The following is an 18,707-nucleotide window of genomic DNA, read 5'->3' as shown; positions in this document are numbered from 1 at the left end:
TTTTTATCTTGATGAAGTCCAAGAGTTCAGTTTTGCTTTCATTTCCCTTGCCTTTGGTTATGTGTCGAGTAGGAAATTGCTGTGGTGGAGGTCTAGGAGGTTTTTTCCCTGTTCATGGATCAGAAGAATAAACATTGTGAAAATGTCATTACTACCCAAAGCAATCTACACATTCAGTGCAATCCCCATCACAATTGCACCAACATTCTTCTCAAAAATAGAACAAACTATTCTCAAATTTGTATGGAACCACAAAAGACCCCGAATAGCCAAAATAATATTGAAGAAGAAAACCAAAACGGGAGGCATCACAATCCCAGACTTTAGCCTCTACTACAAAGGAGTCATCATCATGACAGTATGGTTTTGGCACAAAAACAGACACATAGACCAATGGAATAGAATAGAGAACCCAGAACTGGGCCCAGAAATGTACAGCCAATTACAGGAAAGAGTATCCGATGGAAAAAAGACTGCCTCTTTAGCAGGTGGTGCTGGGAGAACTGGACAGCAACATGCAGAAGAATGAAACTAGACCACTTTTTTACACCATACACAAAAATTAACTCAAAATGGCTGAAGAACCTGAATGTGAGACAGGAAACCATCAAAAGATGTTCTTAAGAACTGAGTTCCCCAGGGGTGCCTGGAAGGCTCAGTTGGTTAAGCATCTGACTTCGGCTCAGGTCATGATCTCACAGTTCCTGTGTTTGAGCCCCACATCAGGCTCTGTGCTAACAGCTCAAAGCATGGAGCCTGCTTCAGATTCTGTGTCTTCCTCTCTCTGCCCCTTCCTTGCTCATGCCCTGTGTCTCTCTGTCTCTTGCTAATAAATAAAAATAAAAAAATTTAAAAAAAACAATTGACTCCCCAAAATACAGAAGCTCAAACAAGATAGAAGTTTTGTTTTGCTTTTTTTTCTCTCACATATAAAGTGGAAGTAAGTGGGCAATCTAGGGCTCTACAGGACTGATCAGAGATGCTAATTCATTCTGTCTTCTTATTCCGGCATGACTGGGTTATTGCTGTTAACAATATAGCCAAAACTCTTCAGCCATTCGTTGATATTCCAGCCCATAGGAAGAGGCAGATAGTGAAGTAGAGGGCAAGGAACTTCATTTTAAACAAGTGCTAGAAATAAAACACATCACTTGCACTCATATTGTTTTGGCAAAAAGTTGGTCATATACTCCATCTGTTGCATGAGTGGCTGGGAAATAATCTCTAGCTGGTTCAGCTAAAAGCTTGTTAACTAGAAGAAGGGGAAGATGGGTTTTAGGAAGCATCTAGAATATGCCATTGATTGGAAGAAAGTGAGTATTTGTAGGTGAGTATACTCAGAGGACTTCCTTCTATTTTAGAAATTCCCTTCTTCTCCTAAATCCCAATTTGGTCTTTTTAAGATATGCCACAACTCTTACCTGGTTACATATCAAGCATTAAATCCATATGAACTGATTCCCTTCTTTTGTGTGTGGTATCCTTTCTAGGATGTGGATTTTCTCATCTCCATGGAGCTAATTAGTTGGCTGTATGCATAACTGCTATGCGATAGCTTTCTCCTCTACTGGTTGGAATTTTTTCAAATTAGTACAAATTCCTTTCATCCCCTATTTGATTTTTTTCCCATATTCAGAACCATTCCATTCTCTTCTCAACACTCTCCAATTGGTTTTCTACTTAGCACTTTTATCCTACTGCAATGACTCTTATCTAAGTCACCAATGACCTTTATTTGGTCAAATCCAAAAGTCACTTACATGTTCTTACTTTACTAGATCTACAATAGTTAATACTGTTGATCATCCCCTTTTTTCTCCCAAACCTTTGTTCTTACTAAATGTTTGTTGAATGGATGAATGAGAGAATTAAAGTTTAGCCAATATATTTGGACAATATCGGGGTATCACATATTTATCTTACTTAATTTCAAGCATTATGATTGACTCCTATAAGGTATAAAGTGTCCATATTTCCTTTATTTTATCATTGTTTCAAAGTTCCAAACTTTCCCACCATCTCAAATCTCTCCTCCAGTCCAGATGGAATTAATCTCTCCACTCCACTCTCCACACCACAATTAATCTCTTCCTTCCCAAAAAGTATACAGTACTCTTTTTCGCTCATGAGCCTTTCTTTCCCAATAACATGTGAGCACCTCAAGGACAGAGGCTGGAGTGGTTGCTATCCTCATAGCCTCTTCAGAGACAGAGTTTTCCATGCAGTAAATGCACTCAGTCAATCATTTTTGAACTGAATTAATTCTGAGTCAGAGGGTCTTGGTCTGGCTTTATTCCCACCTCAGAAATTAAATTTAATGGGTTTCTATTCCAGGCAACCAACTTGATCACCAAGAAAGAACTGCTGACCATGGACCCAGACACAGAGGACCCACAGCTTGTCTATGAGATTACAGCGGGCCCCAAGCATGGCTACGTGGAGAGCAGGCTCCAGCCTGGCAGAACTACTGTCACTTTCACGCAGGGTGGGGACTCGGGGAACAAGAGATGGGATAAATCTGTTCTACCTCTCCCCAGTGCCCTGATCTGCTCTCACAACCATTTCCAGCTACTTATCCCCATATAACTTATTTGCAAACAAACAGATCTTTTAAGTGTCTAACCATCCAGCTTTAGAATTTTACTTCTCCTGATTTCCTTTTCCTATTACTTTCAATTATCACACACAAGAAAATTCTTTGTGTCCTTACCATGCTTCCTCAGCTCCCAAATTGCTTTAGGTTTTGGCAAGATTTAGTGGAAGGATGACATATTGATTGATTTTCTTCTTTTTTTTAATTGAAGCATAGTTGACACACAGTGTTAGTTTCAGGGGTAAAACATGCTTTTTTTTTTTTTTTTAACAACCACTAAATTTTATGAAATATCTGTGATCCTACATGGTTTATTTTTGTTCTCTAAGGGTTATAGATTGTCTTTTAAGTGTTCAGCAAAGAGATTAAAATCAACATGGATAGGTTGCTCAACAGAAATATTTTCTTATTCTGAATCACATCAAGCAGACCCTTCTGTATTTTAGTTTCTTATAAGTATGTCAGACTCTTCTAGACTTCTTTTGAAGATAGACCTTACTTCGAGCAATCATTGCAAAAACTGTACCTTACAACTCAGGCACCATATTTCCCTTTTCTTCCTGTTCTCAATCTTGTGTTTTTTCCCAGAAGAGAACATGTTATCTATGCCTTACGTATGGGCTGTTTTAATACAACCCCAGCTTTTCTTAATAACACATACCTTCTAAAGAACCTAGTTTGGAAGGAAGGGGGGAGTAAAAGCATCTATATACAGAGGATGGAGTCAAATACTTCTCTCTCTCAGCACTCATATTTGCTTTTAACATTCCAACGCGATTCATTAAAGTCCTTTTTTGCCAAGACCCTGAGATTCTCATACAACATAAAGATACTTCCTGTACATAAGTATCTCTTTTGTCACATGGAGCTATAGGATTTTATTTTAAAATCTGGCAGACATATTTACTTTGAAGACTACTATCCCTTTTTGTTCTTAGGATATTTAGTTCTGTCTGCAGCCCATTAGAAGAATAAACTGGGTAGGATAGTGGGGAATCTACAAGACTGTCTTTACATCCCCAGTTAATTCACATGTGTTTCTTCTCACAGAGGATGTGAACTTGGGATTGATTCGTTATGTGTTGCACGAAGAGAAGATCCATGAGATGATGGATAGTTTTCAGTTTCTGGTGAAAGACAGTAAACCCAATATGGTCAGCGACAATGTCTTCCATGTTCAGTGGTCCCTCATCAGCTTTAAATATACCAGGTACAAGGGTTATTGGTGTTCATTTTTGGGAAATCAATCAGGCAAACAGAAGAAATCAGATTGAAGTACCTGGGGGCTAACTATAGTTATCTGATGATGTTGGTGGTGGGGATAACAATAACAAAAGTAACATCACAAACTTTTTAAATACTGTATGTATTAGGCACTTGACATACATCGTCTTGTTCACTACTTGCTATTATAAGGTGAGTGCTATTTGTTATCCCCATAAGGACAAGGCAATGGAGACAGAAAGAGGTTAACTAGTTTACCCAAAGTCACATAGCTAATAAGCAGTAAAACAGGATTGAAGTCCAGAGATCTTAACCATTGTGCTTTACTGCATCTCCTACAAGTATTTTTGCTTCTGTCTTCAAGTTTTAGAATACAGTTGAACTGATAAGAAACAAAATACACATTCAAGTTCTGAAAGTAATCACTGGCCCGTAATAACAACATCTTTGCCTTCTGCCTACATTCTCTCTTCTCTTGGTCTTGTATTCTCCCCTTAGCTACTTTGGTATTCATAGAGTTCTATATCTTTTGGAACAAATTCATAGCTTAATATAGATAGCTCTTTACGGTGTTTTAATAGTTGGGTGGTTGAAAGGCAAATAGGCACCAATTTTGGTAAATATAGGCAAGCAGAGTGTTTATTTTATAGGTCAGATTATAACTAGGATTATAATTCTACAGGGGAGATAATTCTTTAAAATGTTTTTAATGTTTATTTTTGAGAGCGAGAGAGAGATGATACAAGCAGGGGAGGGGCAGGAGATAATTCTTTAAATCTACATTTCAGAGACTCACTACTTTAAGAAATCAATTCCATGATAATTCAGATGAAAATTGGAATGGGGGTTGGGCAATAACCTACAATCTTGATTTTATGTGCCCCAGTCCTGGGCTGTTCCTCTTTTAGTCACACATACTCAGAGAACTTAGTGAAACATTATAATCAGCTTTTTTATATGCAAGTTCTGCTCTTATTTATCTCTCATTTATATCTCCTTAAAAATTAAATAAATGGACTGAACCCAATCACTTTTTCTGGACTAGCCTCCAACTTTTAATCAGCTGAATGGTACAGAGTGTCCCAATGCTGGCAAGTCATAAGTGGGCTCTGTGCAAGACAAATGAACTTGTGATCATCATCCTCAGGGATGAAAAACAAGGCCCAGCTCAGACCCCACTCACTTATGGCTTTTCTAAACCTAGATACTTATTATGAAGTAATAGCACATGGATAGTTTGCCTTCTACTTTGTAAAAGCAATACATATTCCTCACAGCAAGCTAAGTTCACCATGTGTCTTAGTCTGTGTTTGGGCTGTTATAACAGAATATCATTGATTGGGTTGCTTACAAGCAACAGAAATCTATTTCTCACAGTTCTGGGGTCTGGGAAGTCCTAGATCAAGGTGCTGACAGATCCAGTGACTAGCGAGGAGCTTCTTCCTGGTTCATAGACAGCTGTCTTCTCCCTGTGTCCTTACATAGCAGAAGGACCAAGGAGTTCTGTGGGACCTCTTTTATAAGAGTACCATTCATGAGGGCTCCCCAATCATAACCCAATCACCTCCCAAATATGATCGCATTGTGGTTAGGATTTCAACATATGAATTTGGAGGACATTCAGTCTTTTGCACCTTGTCACTCCCCAGTGTCACGAAGCTTCATTTGTCTTAACACCTTTGTTCCATAGCCTCAATTCTCTGCCACCACCCTGGTTCCTTTGCTTACTTCCTGGAGATCTGGTCCAGTCAGTTTCTATGTGAGCTAAGAATCCACTGAACTATTCTGGTTACTCTACCACACCAGGGAGAGACTATTTGTCTCTGTGTTTTGAAGTACAAAGTGCTTACCTCCGATGTGCTGCTCATTTTCTGAATGATTTTCTACTCACTCTGAAAACGGGGCAGATACCATTCTGCATCAATAGCCTCCTTGGTCACTTGGGTGCTGTGACTATACCAAGGGAACACATTTCCTCGATTTATAACTTGGCTTCCTAAAGAAACCAAACTTCCTATTCTTGGAACTGCCTGACCCCAGTGAGCAACCAGAAGAGCAGGCATTAAACAAGTGGATTCTTCACAGCCTCAGCTCAGAATTTCAGAGACTACCATTTTTTGTGCTTCCAGCTACAACGTGAGTGAGAAGGCAGGTTCTGTCAGCGTCACAGTGCAGAGGACTGGGAACCTGAACCAGTATGCCATCGTCCTGTGTCGCACCGAGCAAGGGACTGCCAGCTCCAGCTCTAGGGTCAGCCTCCAAGCAGGACAGCAGGACTATGTGGAATATGCAGGTCAGGTAGGTAGGCAAGGAGGCCTCTGATCCCTGACTGGAACTGGCCCCACCAGGAGACGCTGTGGTCATTGGCAAGTGTGGCGCCTTCCCCCTAATTTTTACCCCACCTCTATTTCCATTGGAGCCCTTCCTCAAGTGATTTTCCTGTGTTCCCTTCTCACATTGCCTAGTTCCTCCCAGTCTATCAACTCTCTGTGGAAGCTTTAACTGTCAAAGTTTAAGTGGTCTAGCTTCTCAGTCTTTACATTTTGCTTCATGACCACAAAAAGTCTCCATCGTATTCTATGTGAGGCCTTTGGCATCCAACCCCTACCTCTCCCCTTCCCTTCTCTATCTGAAGGGAGGGAAGAGAGAGTATAGGAATATGGCTGGGAAGCTCTTGGAATAGGCCAGGTGAGAGATAATGGGAGTTTGAGTTTCAATTATGAAGCGAAGGTGGAGACAAGTGGGTGGATTGAACAGATGAGTAAGAATTGATAGGATTTCACAGTGGATTAGATAGTGGGCAGAAGCAGAAGATGGATGGTGATGCGCCTTGCTGGGAGGGCACACTGTCAGAGGAGCAGGTTTGGTGAGGGATGGTCTTGGCTGTGCTTTAGGCAGGCCGAGTATGAAGTGCTGGAGATTGTGATAGGACCAAGAGGACCGTGGTGGTGGCGGTAGTGGTGGTTGGGATGGGTTCAGAGAGCAACTGGGATGGAGGTGCCTGCACACATCTTTACCACAGTGGCGGTGACCAGCACCAGGGTGGGGATGAGGCAGAGAGAGAGAGGAAAAAGTAAACACAAAGAGAGAGGAAGTGGACTTAAGCAGAAAAGTCCTTTATGGCAGCACCACCCATATTTGTCATCTTTTATGTATGGTACAAGACTTGGCACTTACGAGGTATTTCGTCTGTTTCTGCAAAGTAGTTTCACCATTCTTATGACATCATAAATCTCTGTAAAGAGGAATGGGCTCTCTCTTTGAAGCATTTCCACTGGACTGAGGTCAACTTAAATGAGGAATGAGAAAAGAATAGATAAGCCAAGGAATCTTTTAGAAAAATAATAAGAAAGAACATGTATTTGTATTTGTCAAGGAAAGACAAAATGCAGTGAGTTTTAGAGCTAAATAGAGATCTATGGAGTGTTTTGAAATGTGGAGCTCAGTAAAACTTAATTTGATTAGTTGATTAGATATGGAATAGAAATTTTCTGGTGTTGAAAATTGTGTGTTTTTCAGATTTGTGTGTTCCGAGAGGTTGATGACTATTTTACACATGTTAGCCATCTCAATTTGCACCAAGTGTAGTCCAGACCTATTCCTTAGCCTTTTAATTTTGGATAAACCCATAGCCCTGGTTCCATTGCAAGGTTTTATCTTTGTCTTTTTTTAGGAATCAGAATAAATCCCTATAAGTTCGTGATTGTGTGAATATAAAATAGTTTCTCTGTTCTGTATCAGGCTAAATTCATATACATTATAGACCTAACCCATCTTAATGACAAAAGATTTAGTTAAATATAATGTTAAAATTTAATCTGGCTTGTTCATAATGTAAATGGATTCCAAGTCCATTATCCAGTACACTGAGATTCTATGTCAATTTTGATTGCATCAGAAGTATGGTTATAGTAATTAGGATAATATCTCACATTTGTTCAGTGCTTTAAAATATACTTCAAACTTTTATTATACATTGTATCTTTTAGGCCTCCCAGTAAATATATGAAATAAGTATGTGAAATTACTATTTAGCTGATAAGGAATTTGATGTTTGTAAAAATTCATAGACTAACCCAACTTGAGACCACCAGAACTTCACACTGCAAATTCAAAGATCGTTCTAGGTAAACTTGCCACAAATAGAAGGGAACATGAGTAATCACATGACTCTTGTTCCAAGTGAATTACTAAAATAAGATATGGATAGTTACCAACATTTTTTTCTGCAATCCCCAGATAGTCGGAGTTATCTTTGCATTCCATATGCCCATACAGTAAAGCAGCTCCAAGGTATAGATGAAGAATAGAAAACGGTAGCTAAGTGTTGCAGGTGATACAGCAGGATGTTGCTACTTCATTCAGTGCTCTGCCCTCTAGCTTGGGTCCCCTTTTCCCATGATGATCTGGAGGAGCATAGCAGAGGAACCCAAAGCACAATGTAATGCCTCGCTGTTTCCTTTGTGACAGGTGCAGTTTGATGAGCGAGAGGATACTAAGTCCTGCACCATTATCATCAATGATGATGATGTGTTTGAGAACGTTGAGAGTTTCACCGTGGAGCTCAGCATGCCAGCATATGCCCTATTAGGAGAGTTCACCCAGGCGAAGGTCATTATCAATGACACTGAGGACGAACCCACATTAGAGTTTGATAAGAAGACCTACCGGGTCAACGAAAGCGCTGGTTTTCTGTTTGCACCTGTTGAAAGAAAAGGTCTGTTGGTGCCAAAGGTGACAATGAGTTATAATAATAGATAAAAATTTTTTTGCATCCTTTTTATGCGCCAAGTGCTCATATACCATATTAACTCCTGTGTGTAAGTGCTTTACATGTTTAACACGTAAAGAACAACTCTAATAATGATCCTACCTGTAGTGAGTACTATCAAAAGGCTCCTCTTAGTTTAAGTTGTTAGTGCTCCCATTTATCCTTTAATGGGATTAGAGGACTGGTTATATTTGGCCTTGCAAATTATTCATGAACTTAGAATTCTTAATCAATCACCCAATCTATAAATATTTAGTAGCCTTGGTCAAGGAGGGAAGTTTGTAAGAAATGCCTTCTCATCTTAGTTTTGGAAGACAGAAAATATGTTTAAAGATTTTCCTTTGTGAGTGTCACATGTAGAGCTCAGATGAGAGATAAACTGTGTGTGAGAAATAAAGGACAATGCTTGAGGCACTTGGGTGGCTCAGTTGGTTAAGCGTCTGACTTTGGCTCTGGTCATAATCTCAAGGTTCATGAGTTCAAGCCCTGCATCAGGCTCTGTGCTGACAGCTTGGAGCTTGGAGCCTGGAGCCTGCTTCAGATTCTGTGTCTCCCTCTCTCTCTCTCTCTCTGCCCCTCCCCACTCAGGCTCTGTCTCTCTCTCTCTCAAAAATAAACAAACATTTAAAAATAAAAAATAAAAAGAAAACAAAATAAAGATCGTATGCATTTATGATCATACAATATTGAGACTTTCAAATCCCCCTTTCAAAGCCAGAACATGACTGGAAGTGATGAGGTCAGGTTTTTTTACTGAATCTGCTGACTGGGTATTAGTGTAGCAAACACTGTAGATAATGCAGACCCTTGGTGATACCACTTGGAAAACAAGTAAGCCCCATTGATTGCTCTGGGCCAGCAAGCCAGGCCCAGAACAGGCTGTCTTCCAGGGACGTGGCAGCACTAATAAGCAAAGTCATTTGTACAGAGAGGCAGGTTTTATTTTGGTTTGTTTTTCTTTTTTTAAACAAGCCAATTTCTCCCTGAGAATTAAAGTGCAGAAGTTTATTCAGAAAGGCGGTGAACTGTGCTCAGATCACTACCTTCGGGACACAATTACTTTGCTACTTAAAGTACCAAATATGTCTCTTATCTTTCTACCCGCTGTGGTCTTAGATGGTGGGCAATGAGTCTTGTGAATTAACAGAGCACAAAATTCATGGAATAGAAAATCCATTTTAAGTTGTTTGGCAAAGTATCTGGGGTATATTAAATCCTCAAGTGGTTTATACCACAGGCTTAAGAAACTGCAGTGCAGGAAGGTTTCATGTCAGAGTTGGAACAGAAATAGTGATAGAATGTGTCAGAGGGAACCAAGCTTACCAAATTATCAGCAATTTTAGAATCTGAGAAATGCTCATTCAGATGTTTTGGTTTTCTTGCCATTTGTATTTCAGGGGATTCAAGCAGCATCGTATCTGCAATTTGCTACACAATCCCTAAGTCAGCTATGGGAAGCAGCCTCTATGCTCTAGAATCGGGCTCCGATTTTAAATCTAGAGGGATGTCTGCTGACAGTCGTGTGATATTTGGGCCTGGTGTCACCATGTCCACCTGTGATGTCATGCTCATTGATGACAGTGAGTATGAAGAGGAAGAAGAGTTTGAGATTGCCCTGGCAGATGCTTCTGACAATGCCCGCATCGGAAGGGTAGCATCGGCCACGGTGCTCATTAGTGGTCCCAATGATGCCTCTACTGTGTCCCTGGGCAACACGGCTTTCACTGTCAGCGAGGATGCAGGTAATAGAGAGCATCTCTGGGGCTCCATCACCCATTTGCCTTATCTCTTTCTTGAACAATTTCTTCTTCGTTTTGAGAATGTTCTTAAGAGATTTGAGAATGCCATTCCTCAGTGACACCCTTGTCAGTCTGAGACATGTAATAGTAGGCATTAAGACCTATGGAAGGTAGTGAAGAATAGGGAATCCCATTCTCTTTCTTGCCCTGGTTACTGATGGAGGGAGGGATCTGACTGAGAGCCTCACTGGCCAATCTCTGTGGTCCAGAGGGAGGGTACTAAGTACTAAGCACTTCAGCTTAAGAAGGCAAGAATACGATCTGTTGGGGATGGGAGTAAGTTATTTAGCATACTGCTAGCCAGAACAAATAAATGCCAAAGTTTTAGTATCTTAACAAATGAAACTTTTTCATTCATATAACACCCCTAGGCAGTCAGTGGGCAGATTTCTTCCACCCAGGCACCTTTCCCTCTTTTGGCTCCACAAGGGTCTCAAAGTCTTTGGCAGGCTGCTAGCAGACATACTGCCAGAAGGGGCATCCACTGATCTGAGCCACCTGGTCAAGGCCATTCACTTCTTTGAAGGTGATATTCTGAAGGATAGTGACAACTAATCTTTTGGGCACTCACTGAATGCCAGGTACTGTGCTGTCTGCATTCCATACATTCTCATTTATCTTCTGTAAAAAAGAGAACGTTAAGTAGAAGAGCAAATGGCAGCTCAGAGAGGTGAAATAAAGCTTCGGAGATCAGTAACTAATATGGCAGAGCTGGGATTAGAATGCAGACCTTTCCTGTACCATGTTTTCTTTCCTATATACCAAATGCTCAGCCATGACTACTTATCAACCTTGCAGCTTGTTGGCTAGAAAATATGATTGATGGGATTTTCATATAGCTTTTCTCTGACCTTGATTGTGAAAATAGCTAAAAATCTACCTGTATATCATTAGGACACTACGAAGTGTGGTGTTACAGTGGACCACAAGATGAACTCCATTCCTACGATGAACAATAGCACATATGGTTTAAATAATGATGTGTGTACTACTCAGATAAAATAGGGAAATCAACCCAGTTAGGAACATTTAATTAGAAACATTCAACTTCAGGCCCCATAGAGTCTCCTAGCTGGTTCTTTCTTAATTGACTATTTTCTAGCGCATCCCTGAGGCACTACTCTCTCAGTTTCTTCTCCCAAAATAAGCTTGACATGTTTTTTCGATGGACCCTCTCCACTTTGTTTTTCTCCTGTGAATAGTCTGTTTCATGAAGCCACAAAACCACATTTCCCTAAGGGCTGTTTCTCCAGTACCACCTCAATGAGGCCTTCCTCCATGTCTGCCCTCGATCTTAGTGTAAGTAAAGACAGCGCTGGTGGCCCTTCCCAGCCTTCCTCAGGGAGCACAGGGGCATCACTGAAGTTGGATTAGACAAGCTCACAGGATAAAGCTGCTGCTGTTGCTGAGGGAGAACACTATTTTGAAAACCCACTGACTTCTGGCTTAAGACTGACCACTGACATCTCTGTGGGTCTCCATTAGGTACAGTGAAAATTCCAGTTATCCGTCACGGGACTGACCTTTCTACCTTCACGTCTGTCTGGTGTGCAACACGGCCCTCAGACCCAGCTTCTGCCACTCCAGGAGTTGACTATGTTCCCAGCTCTAGAAAAGTAGAGTTTGGGCCAGGTGTCACTGAGCAGGTGAGCACAGAACAGTCCAGGACCAGATGGGTCTGTTAATGTTGTCTCTATTCTGCCATCCAAATTGTCTGGAGGACTCTAACCACCCCCCTCACCCCTGCAATTACTATCTTCCCTTTCTTCACAATCACAAACCTGCCACCAAGAAAGCAAACCCAGAGAGATCTTCTATGAACTCTCCAAGTGACATTGTCAGCACCTAATATCCGGCACCACAGATTTAAGATAGGAATGACACTTATTTGGTGATAATATCTAGAGACAAAACACCTAAGAGTTTGTAATGAAGAGATTCTAATTTTGTGAATTAAAAACACTTACCATAAGACCACCAGACAAAGCAACTTATCACCTTTGTCCTCCTCTCCCGAAGCAGATGGGTGTTGTGTGTTGGACATTTCTATAAAGTTTGCTTTGATTTTTCTTCTTTTTACATTTATGTTATTTTTTAAATTGAGATATAACTGACAAATAACCTATTAGTTTCAGGCGCACAACATAATGATTCAGTGTTTGTGTTTATTGCAAAATGATCACCTCAATAAGTCGAGTTAACATCATGATTTGTCTTCCAGTATTGCACCTTGACTATATTGGATGACACTCAGTATCCAGTAATTGAAGGGCTGGAGACATTTGTGGTTTTTCTCAGCTCAGCACAAGGGGCCGAACTGACCAAACCCTTCCAGGCTGTCATTGCAATTAATGACACATTCCAGGATGGTAAGATATCAGACTACATTTCTATTTTTCCTTCTCTTTCAAGTATATGATATCAGAACTCATCCACATTTTATTCAAGAAATAAATCATGTGTGTGTGTGAAATATGAGGGAGAAATAAACATTCATGTTTCTAGTACTGTGCTAGGCACAAAAAGATGTATAAGACTTGGGCCCTGTCCTCAAGAAGCTCAGTGTCTAGTTGGGGGATACCATAAACATAAAAATTAGAACATATTATATAAATGACCTAATAGTGCTATAAATCCAGTAGTATGTAAACAGAGGGGACTGAATCACAACTATGTGTAGAAGAATCACAGACTTCACAAAGGACGTGATATTTAAACAGAGTCTTAGGGTACAATAGGGGTTTATCTAATGGATAATAAAGTTTTGTCAACTGGACAGATAGAGTATATATAAAGTATAAAAATTTGAAAGATGGATATTTGGAAAACAGTGAGATGCTTTCTTTTGCTTTAAGCCTGGCAGGAGACGAATAGCAGGAAATGAAATAGACAGGTTGGAGTCCAGTTCGAAAAACTCTTATGTTGCAGCCTAAGGAATTTGTAAGCAGAGAGGAGTGCTTCTAAGTAGACGAGTGGTGTGATTTTTGTTAGAGGAAACCGACACAGGCAGTCCTGTGGGTGATGTACAAGAATGAATAGACACAAGCATATGAACAAAATATCAGTCGCTACTGAAGAACTAGCTTAAGTAACAGGTGGATGACCAAGAAAGAACAATTATTTCTTGGGAAGAATTGATGAAATTTAGAATCATCAGATGCTAGGGGCACCTGCGTGGCTCAGTTGGTTAAGTGGCCAACTTCGGCTCAGATCATGATCTCATGGCTCATGGGCTCTGTGCCCACTGCTCAGAGCCTGGAGCCTGCTTCAGAGTCTGTGTCTCCCTCTGTCTCTTCCCCTCCCCCAATGTGTGCATGTACTCTCTCTCTTTCTCTCACTCAAAAATAAATAAACATTTAAAAAAAGAATTGTCAGATGCTGGAGTTGGGAAAGAAGAGCTGGTCAAACTTTCTACTTAATGAAGGAGGACCCTCATTAGCATCCCCCATAGTTGATGATACAGCCCATAATAAAACCCTTTCAGTGACTGAAAAGTTACTAAAAAAGGGAACAGGAAGCCAACAGGGTGATCCTTAATGCTTTCAGTTATTTTTAAATAATTTACTTATTTATGTAGTTGAAAAAATGACAATAAAGGTATACTATGAAAATTAAGTCTACCTTCTACCCCTGTCTCCCAACCCTCTGCTTGTCCTCCTAGAGAAAACTGTTTTAACCAGTTTCATTGTTGTTGTTATTGTTGTGTGTACCTTTAAGAGAAATATATAAAAAACATATGCATGCATATAATGCACATATATGCATACATAATACATATATAATGCAAATGTCCAAAATGATATCTTATTTTGTACCTAAGTTTGTTGAGATCTAACTTACATAAATTAAAATTTACCTTCTTTAAGCGCACCTGGGTGGCTCACTTGATTAAGCATCTGACTTCAGCTCAGGTCATGATATTGTGATTTGTGAGTTCAAGCCCTGCATTGGGCTCTGTGCTGACAGCTCAGAGCCTGGAGCCTGCTTCAGATTCTGTCTGTCTGTCTGTCTCTCTCTCTCTCTCTCTCTCTTTCTCTCTGCGCTCCTCCTCTGTTCATTCTCTCTCTCAAAAATAAATAAACATTAAAAAAAAGTTTAACCTCTTTAGTGTACAGTTTTATGCATTTTGATGGATGCACACAGTGGTGTTCCCACGACCACAATCAAAATGTGGAACAGTTTCAATACCCTATAGAATTATCTCATGCCCCTTTGTAGTCAACCTCTTCCCCATATCAAGCCCTGGCAACTACTGATGATTTCTTGCCCGTAGTTTTGCCATTTCCAAAATGTCATGTAATTGGAATCATGTACTATAGCTTCTCATGTCTGGTTTCTTTCATTAGAATATTGCATTTGAGAATCATCCATGTTGTACATATATAAGTAATTCATTTCCTTCATTATGGAGTAGTTTCCAAATATATAGATGTACACAGTTTATCTATTCACCTGTTTATCCAGTCACCTGTTTATCCATTCATCTGTTGAATGACATTTGAGTTGTTCCCAAGTTTTGGCAGTTATGATGGGAATGACTATAAAAGTTGGCATATAGCTTTTTGTGTGAATATAGATTTTTATTTCTCTGGAGTAAATATTTAGGAGTGGTGTTGCTGGATTGTATGCTAAGAAACTGCCAACCTGCTGTCCAAAGTAGTTGTGACTATATTGCATCATCATCAACAGTGGGTGAGAACTCTGGCTGCACCACACCCTCACCAACATCTGGTGGTGTCAGGTTTCTGGGAGTTCTTTTTAGTTGTCCTCCTAGATGGGTAGCGGTGTCTCATGGTTTGAAAGTCATTTCCCTAATGACACTGAGATATTTTCAGATGTTTACTTGCCATCTATATATCTTCTTTAACAATGTATTATTCAAATATTTCCTCCATTTTTAGTTGAATTATTTTCCCCCCTCTATCATTACATTGTTATAAATTCTGGACAAATATTTGTGTTTTGCAAATATTTTCTCCCAATACTGTTGCTTGTGTTTTGTTCTTTCAAAAGGCAATAGTTTTTCTTTTTGAAATAGTCCCTCTTATCAATAATGTTATTATGGATTATGCTTTTAATGCTGTATCTAAGAAATCTTTGCTTGACCCAAGGTTATAAAGATTTTTTTTCCTGTGTTTTCTTCTGGAAGTTTTTAGTTTTAAGTTTTACATTTAGGTCTGTGATTCATAAAATGGTCACTTTTTAATTGTGAACAAGATTATAACAATTATACTATTTTATATTGCATGTTACCTGAGAGTTCACAGAGTGATGTTCTAGACATTTTCTCATTTGCTCATAATCTCATGGTTTTATACTTGTTTCCATTTTGTTGATAAGGAGACTGGAATCAGGGAAGTAAACACTCAAAATCTCATACAGAGAGGGACCATCATGTGTTCTAAGTTTTGGGTTTAAAGTTCAAACTCTGCACTACACTAAATAGTCCTGCTTGATGCAATAGTAGAATCTGTGGGATATGGTTTTTTTTCCCTTATTCACTGAAAAGAAGAAATGCAGTTATCCTTTTTATTCTTGAAAAGGCTTCTAATGCTTTTGCATGAAAAGTAGTTAATTTCTTTCTGATGGAGTGGAAAGGAAATGCAGAATCAGAAGACCTAAAACATAATTCCAGCCCCCCCCACTCTTTTTTTAATTTTTGGCTTTAGATTCGCAACATAAGGTTACTGAGCCTCATTCTGTTAATTTCTAAATAGTGATAATACCTACCTTATAACATTATTATAAGGATTAAATTAGATAAAGTATATGAACATATCTACTATTGTACCTGGCACACAGTAGATTTTATTGCATGTTAATTTATTTTCTTCCTGACACATCTGTAATTTATCACACTTGCCAGTGGGACTCCAGTAACACATACAAAACTCATTGCCCCAGATCAACAGAAAAGATTTCATTTAGGATTTTTCTTCATGCTTTATTGATGAACATTAAGGTTGTAAACTTAGAAAATGAATATGTTAAAATATTTCTCATCTACAACAAACTATATTCAGTTAAGAATTTATCCCAGAGAAAGAAATTCCCAAACCTATTTCAGTAACCCACTGTAGTGGTCAAAGGTACTGTCTACTGGGTATCCTTCTTCCTAGTAATTGCTAACTTTTGCTGAGTTTCCTCCATGTGAACATTGTAAGGTAGAAAGGTCTTTCCTTCTCTCTTCTACAAGCTCTTTGATTTGTGAAACAGGTTCATGTTCAAGATCACATGGAGAGGAGGTGATGGAGGCCAGAGTTAAAACCCAGGTCTGTTCTATCCAAGTCCTGTCTTCTGGTTTTAATCCCTACCATGCTGACTTTTCACATTAGAGTTTTAGAGGGTTGAAATCACCCAGTATCCTTAGCAAGTCAACTTTCAACCCTCCAAAGTGATCTTCGGTCTTTCATCTTTTTTTCCACAGGTGATCTCAGAGCCTTAAATCATCTAAGTAGTTCGTCTCAGAACATTTTCCTATTTTCACTTTCCTCTTCTGCTCTGAGACCTTGAGTTAGTCTTCGGTATGGACCAGAGGAATGCTGAGCAAGACATGAAAGGCCTTGTAGCCACAATCTTATCACATCCCTATGTATGCACTATATCCTACCTACTCTAACTTAAGAGAACAGGAATCAGGATTTCTCATAAATCTCCAATCTAAGCATTGCCCATAAAGAGGCCCTCAAATTTCAGGATGTGGCATTTGCACCTACTTTGTTGTTACTATGAAGATTAGTGAATAACAGTATTTAGTGCACATTTTCTGGTCTAAGACTGCTGCCCAGCACTGTGTGAGTTACAACAGAGCAGAGAGCAGAGTCCCACAGTTTATTTCAAGACATAAGACTGTAACTCCAGTAAGGAGATATCTACAGACTAGGCTGTGTATGATGAATGTGCTGACAGTAAATGTGCTATACCTAGTGTATACCTGTGAATCCCCACAAGGAATCCCATTTCAGGGTCAAGCACCCCTATGGTGTGGAAGGAGGAGTCTGAAGTCAGGCAGAACTGACAATAGTGCTCCTACTTCCTGAGAACAGTGTTCCTACTTACAGTTGGAGTGTTAAGAAGATGACACGAGATGACATGTATGGAAGCCCTTAACGTGGTGCCCGACTTGGGCTGGACCTTTCCTTTGTGTGCCATAAACTAGCATGCATAAATCTATTGCAGAACCCACTTTATTGTCTTTCCATTGTCTCTGGCCTCAGTCTCCCACCAGACCAGGGGCTCTATAAGGGCAGAAACAATTCCTGGCAGGCAAGATGATCATGGCACTTGTTCACCTACTTCCCTTCTCTTTTTCTCTCTCTCCCTCTTCTCCCAGATAGGGAAAGGAGCGAATTCAGTTTAATATATTTTTAAAGAGGAAAGAAAGGTGTCTTTTACATCTCAAGATAAATTTAGGGTTGATGACTACATGACGAAACCTAAATATTACCATTTTCACTTTGAACTCTCATCTGGCTTGATGCCTGTTGGGCCTGCAAGAAAAATCCATCCAAAGCTTTAGATAATCTGTCATGAGCAGAAGAGCTTCCCTGCTTGTGTTGCTGTTTACCTGCCAACAAGTTTCCTTCTTGTCCTTCTATGCTAGGTCGTCATTGCCACCCACCTTTTTTAGTTTTATTTTTTATTTTTATTTTTTTTTGAGACTGTGCAGCATTTCCTTTAGTTCTTTTTAAATGCCATTTGATGGTGGACGTATAAAGCAACAGCAGCAGTTACAAAATGTTGTCTGAATAATTCTGAGAGCTCTGAACAAAGATCTGTGACTAGGCTGAATAAAAAGATGTTCGATTAATAGTGCACACTGTGTAACTTTAACAAACATCTTTAGTTGGAATTTTCGTGTAAACCTTTAGAGATTGACTCACAGAGACCAAAATAAAATATCTTTTCCTTTCACAATTTAGTGAGGTGGTCTGCATTCTCAAAAACGATTTACAAAATACAAGAAATGTTGCGTGTGAGTACTAGGCATAAAATATTTCATTTTCTTACAGGAGAGCAGCAGGGGGACAGGGAGCCTAGTGGAAGCCCTGTCACCACCCTTCCCAAAGATGTGTACCCCCACAAGTGGCAGTGGAGACCTGGCAGCAAGCCACTCTTACAATTCTTTTTGGTTGTTTTTAAAATACAAGCACTTTCTGACCTTTCCCTCCCGGCCTCTGAGCCCCACCCCGACTTGGCAGGATACAAGCCCACGTCCTCTTCCTCAGTTTTCCCCTTCGGATTATTTACAGGATGCCTACAGATACGGTACAAACTAGTATGAAATTAACGAGAGTTTGCATTTCCAGACACGCTCCGT

General features: G+C 39.8%; 1 protein-coding gene across 1 annotated transcript in view; it reads left to right on the top strand.

The window, feature by feature from the left end:
* FRAS1 (Fraser extracellular matrix complex subunit 1) overlaps positions 1-18,707 on the top strand; it is a 273,045-nt gene that overhangs the window by 207,363 nt on the left and 46,975 nt on the right. Inside the window, exons 51-57 of the mRNA XM_029951708.1 lie at positions 2,335-2,485; positions 3,644-3,803; positions 5,947-6,115; positions 8,288-8,534; positions 9,986-10,330; positions 11,873-12,033; positions 12,609-12,756. Of these exons, the coding sequence (XP_029807568.1) occupies positions 2,335-2,485; positions 3,644-3,803; positions 5,947-6,115; positions 8,288-8,534; positions 9,986-10,330; positions 11,873-12,033; positions 12,609-12,756 (1,381 nt within the window). The remainder of the gene's footprint in view (positions 1-2,334; positions 2,486-3,643; positions 3,804-5,946; positions 6,116-8,287; positions 8,535-9,985; positions 10,331-11,872; positions 12,034-12,608; positions 12,757-18,707) is intronic.

The sequence above is a fragment of the Suricata suricatta genome, chromosome 1 (genome assembly GCF_006229205.1).
Source record: "Suricata suricatta isolate VVHF042 chromosome 1, meerkat_22Aug2017_6uvM2_HiC, whole genome shotgun sequence".
Taxonomy (NCBI): Eukaryota; Metazoa; Chordata; class Mammalia; order Carnivora; family Herpestidae; genus Suricata; species Suricata suricatta.
This window is presented reverse-complemented; position numbering and strand designations above follow the sequence as displayed.